The 5608-nt window shown below is 50.9% G+C and overlaps 1 protein-coding gene across 1 annotated transcript; it reads left to right on the plus strand.

Moving 5' to 3' along the window:
• The first annotated feature begins 730 nt into the window (after positions 1 to 730).
• On the plus strand, positions 731 to 4949 carry LOC144001641 (uncharacterized). Its single transcript, XM_077496129.1, has 4 exons — positions 731 to 2657; positions 3906 to 4051; positions 4595 to 4726; positions 4818 to 4949. Exons 1-4 carry the CDS (start codon positions 731 to 733, stop codon positions 4947 to 4949), a joined length of 2337 nt encoding a protein of 778 aa, XP_077352255.1.
• Positions 4950 to 5608: the final 659 nt, after the last annotated feature.

Consider the following 5608-nt stretch of genomic DNA (forward strand, 5'->3'; position numbering starts at 1 on the left):
GGTGCACCATGTGGAGGCCCTGCGGAAGGAAAAACAAAAAGAAGAAGAGGCACATCGTCAGATGAACGCCAAGCGCACCCACTTGCAGCTGACTGAGCTGAGACAAAAGAAGGACAAGGTCAAGACTCAAGCTCCTCTAGTAACGGTGGGAGGTCCCCCGATCCCTGAGCCTCCGGCTCCAACTGTGGCCCCAAATGTGGCCTCCTGCCCCCAGGTGCCCCAAGTAACGGCCCCCATGCCCCAGGCGACTGCCTTCACAACACAAGCACCTGCACCTGTGCCAGCTGCTGTCCTGCCAATCCTCCCACTGGGAGGACCCCTGCTGACTCAGCCTAATGTGCCGCAGACCCTGAACCTTCCCATGCATCCTTCAGTGCCAACTGAAATCCACGTGCACTACAATGAGTCAAGGGATGGAAGAAGCCTGCCCACAAGGGAGACTCACAGCCATGGAAGCCGGCGGACACCTGGTCGTGGAAATGCGGGCCCGCAGAGTGTTCCAGCAGGCCACCATGGGGGACCACCGACCTCATTTGCTGACCCCAGGCGCAATGCGGCTCATCGAGGACCAGCACCCCAGGGCACTTAATCCCAGAACCGCCCCCAGGGAAACGAATGCTGGGGCTGCGGCGAGCCAGGCCACCTCAAGCGCGACTGTCCCACCAATCCCTGGATAGATCTGAGAGGGCCACAATAGGGAGGCCCAGAGAAGCCTGGGGGAGAAATCATCATGGCGCCAGCAGTAACAAGGCAACCACAAGATGAGCCCACTGTCCCTGTTGTCATTGAAGGATCAGAGCATGACTTCATGGTGGATACAGGGGCTACTTATTCCTGCGTCGGGAGCTCTGGATTAAAACTCCCCCTGTCTGGCTCATCGATAAAGACAATAGGTTTCTCTGGGAAAACCCAGCTCATCCCCCTCACTCAACCAATCCCAATGTTGGTATCAGGAAGAAAGGTAGTGGCGCCGCTCCTCATCTCTGACCAAACGGCTATCAACCTACTTGGACGAGACATTCTCTGTGCACTAAATGCCAACATCATGTGCACACCAGATGGCATCTGGGTCGAGCTGCCGCCAAAAGACTCGCTACCAGCCACCACCCTGATGCCACTTCAGGCCCCACGAGAAAAGCAGCATTATGCCACTGTATACTCTCTGTTGCTCGCGAAGACTGCACCACTCCTGTCGGATTGGAAATTATGGACTGAATGGATACAAAAATTACTGCCCCATGCAAGCAAGCCATCAATGCCTGAACACTGTACACTCTTCTTTGACGAATTGCAAAACTACAAAGACTATGAGATTTGCTGGAAGGAAATTATGGACAATAATTGCTTCTATGTGCACATAGTCAACATTTATGTAGGCCCCCAAGGGGCAGCCGCAGCAATTACACTTCCATTAAGAGCAGCCATATGGTTTCAAGTGCCAAATTCAACACCACACATGACACTGTTTGTCGAAAAGGGACACAAATCATGGGAGCTTGGCCCAATGGTAAAAGCAGCATTACAAATTATTGCATGGAAAGACACCGATAATCCGCGCGTCCATATTTCACCCGATAAACAATTTATCAAAATTTCATTTTTTGCTGTCAGTGAAGGCCGCGCTGTGACCACATTGGTGCACAGGCCAGCTTTTGTACAAGCCTCACTGTCAGCAGAACATGAAAGCCTGCTTGGCCAGATACCCTCGCGATTGTGGTCACAACATAAGACAGATATAGGCTTTGTTAAGTCAGCACAGCCAGTTGTAATCAAATTAAAACCAAACGTGACACTGCCCAATAAAAGCCAGTATCCCCTGAAGCCACAAGCAGCCATAGGGATAAAGCCCACTATTGAAGGATTGATAGCAGCAGGGTTCCTGGTCAAAACACAGAGCCCATGTAACACACCAATTTTCCCGGTTCCTAAGCCACGCTCACCTGATTACAGACTTGTGCATGATTTACGACCTATTAATGCCATAGTGGATGCTGAGACTCCAGTGGTGCCGGACCCCCACACTTTGCTTTCTAACATCCCACCTGAATCACTCTGGTATACAGTGATTGATTTGTGTTCAGCATTTTTCAGCGTTCCAGTACACCCAGCATCACAATATTTGTTTGCGTTCAAGTATGAAGGGCAGCAGTATACCTATACACGCCTACCGCAGGGCTATGTTGACAGCCCCACAATCTTTAACAGGGTCCTGTCAGAGGATTTAGGTCACCTGGACGTGAGCAGCACTGTCATCCAGTATATGGATGACATTTTGGTTGCCAGTCCGACAAAAGAATATTGCGAGCGTGATTCATTGACTGTCCTCTTAGCACTTGAAAAGGGAGGGCACAAAGTTAGCAGAGATAAGTTGCAGTTCTGTCAAAAGGAGGTAGACTACTTGGGGAGGAGGCTATGTGGCAACTTGCGAAAAATATCTGCTACTCACCTAGAGGCGATTGCTAAAGCCTCACAGCCAAAAACAGTGAGTCAAATGCTAACTTTTTTGGGAATGACAGGATATAGCAGAGCCTGGATCTGTGACTATGCCATAAAAGCGGCCCCTCTGCGTGAAATGATCCGCGCGGCCGGACAGAACAATGGCTCAGCTAACTTGGAGTGGAATGAAAAAGCCCTTCAAGGATTCTCAATGCTAAAACGTGACCTCCAGGAAGCACCTGCTTTGGGAAACCCTGATTACTCAAAGCCATTCCTCTTGTTTGTTGCAGAAAAATCTGGGCATGCATGTGCTGTCTTGATGCAGGATACTCCAACTGGGAAGCAGCCGATTGCTTACTATAGTTCTAAATTGGACAATGTTGAGTTAGGGTTGCCTCCATGCTACCAAGGATTAGCATCGGCCGTCTTTGCGTTTCAAAAGGCAGCAGCCATAACTATGGGCCACCCTGTGTCCCTTTTCACCTCACATCAATTGCATGCGTTGCTTATAAGTCCGCGTTTTGTGCTGACTCAAGCCCGGCGTACCGGATACGAAGTCATTTTGTCAGCACCTGAGTTAACGATACAAAGATGTAATACAGTTAATCCAGCTACTCGTATGATGGTCCCAGGACCAGATGTAACGCATGAATGTATTCAATCAACAGAGGAATTTTTGAAACCTCGTGATGACCTTCATAATCAACCTATCGAGGCGGATCTCACATATTTTGTTGATGGGTCATGCTTTAAAGATGTAACAGGTAACCATGCGGGTTATGCAGTTGTCCAATTGCACTTGGATGGTTCATTATCTAAAGTGCAGGCGAAAAAGGTTCCGCAGCCTTGTTCAGCCCAGCTTGCTGAGCTGATGGCATTGACAGCGGCATGTCAATTGGCGCGAGACAAGCGCCTTAATGCATACACAGATTCTGCATATGCTTATGGTGTGTGTCATATTAATGGAAAAATTTGGCAGCAACGAGGCTTTAAGCGAGCTGATGGTACTCCAGTTGTTCATGCAGAAGCGCTGGCCTCCCTTTTGGAAGCCATGATGCTGCCATCGGCTTTGGCTATCATTAAATGTGCTAGCCACCAAAAGAATGACTCTTTGGTTGCCAAGGGGAATAACTATGCAGATGAGGTGGCCAGGGAGGTTGCATCGGTGGGGGCTATGGCCCCCCTGCTGGTTGCGGGTGACTGTGAGCCTTTGACTACATTAGTCTCCTTAATTGAGACCCAGGATGCGGCATCGGTGTATGAAAAGAGTGTTTGGAAGAAGAGAGGCGCTTCCAAGTGTTTGACAGATGGCCATCAGAGAAACTTGTGGCGCAGCCCGGACGGACATTTTGTGTTGCCCCTGTCATTGGTGAAAACAGCAATTTTGGCTGCCCATGGCCAAGATCATTGTCATCAGGGTGAAGTGTTGCGCAAGCTAAAAGCGGTTTGGTGGACCCCTTTCTTGGCAGCTATGGTGGATCGGACTTTACACGAGTGCATTGTGTGCGCACAGCACAATGTGAGGAAATCCTTTTCAGCACCACTGGGCCACATACCTATACCAGAAGGACCGTTTCGGCATCTTATGATGGACCACATCGACATGATTGAACGGGTGAGAGGCTACAGATATGTTCTGGTGGTAATTGACAGGTTTAGTAGGTGGATTGAGGCTGCCCCCACGAAGGGTCCTGATGCCAGTTCTGCTGCTAAATTCTTGTGCAGGGAGGTGTTCCCCAGATTTGGCATCCCTGACCTGATCAGCTCGGATAATGGTCCAGCATTTGTTGCCAACATTGTGAAAATTAGCATGAAAATGCTTGGGATAAAACAAAAATTTGGGTGTGTCTACCACCCCCAGTCTCAAGGTGTGGTCGAACGTGCTAATGGTACCTTGAAAGCCAAATTAGCCAAAATTAGAGCAAGCAGTAATGGTAAGTTGAATTGGATGGATGCCTTGCCGCTAGCTCTCATGTCAATGAGATCACAGTCTAACCGCACGACCCATTTAACCCCGCATGAAATGCTAACTGGCCGTCGCATGCCTGTGCCCTTTTTGAGGGGCCCGTATGAAGGGCCTCCATTAGAACAGTGTGAAATGGAATTGACCTCCTACCTGCACCATTTAACCCAAATACACAAGGGTATCTCTCGACAGGTAATTGAGACCGCAGAGGACCGACAGGCTGAAATCCAGCCTGACCTGCAGCGTGTGGTGCCCGGTGATTGGGTGTACGTGAAGACGTTCAAGCGCAGGTGGAACGATGCTCGACGTGAAGGTCCTTTCAAGGTCATCTTGTCAACTCCGACTTCTGTCAAAGTCCAAGGTAAATCAGTCTGGTTCCACCTAAACCACTGCTGTCCTGCACCGCGGCCTGAAGGGCCTGCTGAAACGCAACCAGGCCTGGCCAGGGGTGACCACGCCACCCCGCAGGGAGAAGCCAGGTCTCGGACGCCCGCAGCAGCTAGAGAACCCTCTGTGCAGCGCGCCCCTAGACGATCCCAAAGGCTAGCACAAGGGGGCGACTCTTCATCACCTAGTAGTGGCTCGCTAGCTCCGCCTCTGAGTCCTAGCTGCGCAAGCGAGTTGGCATCACCTGACAATGAGCAGCCTAGTCCAGGTGATGTCACAGGTGATTTTTCCCCCGAGGGGGGGGGAAGTGCAGCTCTCCCACCCCCCACCACAGGAATGGGTGGAGATGCATCAGTTGGAGGAGACATTGGGGCCGGATCAGTTGACGATGGAGGAGCCGGCCCGTCCTCCGCCCAGACCGGTCAGGCGGATCCAGACCAGGCTGAGCCGAGTCGGAGTGACTGTGTCCCTTTCTCGACCATTGACCTTGACCTCCTCCGTGAACTGCAGGAATATCAGCCTGACCTTGCTGATCTGGCTGCTAGCCCTGCCGCCCCTGACGTACTTCACCTTTAGCTTAGTGCAGAGTATGGAGGATAGGGAAGTGCGTCTTCACCAATGTGCCCTGGCTGCAGGACTTGTTGTTGCGGCACAGGGAGCCTGGGACAACGACTCTGACATAGATCTGACATATGTAAATACTCCCTCTAGCCGTTATACTCTGACTGTAGGACCGACTCATGACAAATTTGCAATGGAGGCACTGACTAGACAATGTTACGTTTATGGTTCAGTCACACTCATGTGCAATGTCACCCA

The sequence above is a fragment of the Festucalex cinctus genome, chromosome 14 (assembly GCF_051991245.1).
Source record: "Festucalex cinctus isolate MCC-2025b chromosome 14, RoL_Fcin_1.0, whole genome shotgun sequence".
Classification (NCBI taxonomy): Eukaryota; Metazoa; Chordata; class Actinopteri; order Syngnathiformes; family Syngnathidae; genus Festucalex; species Festucalex cinctus.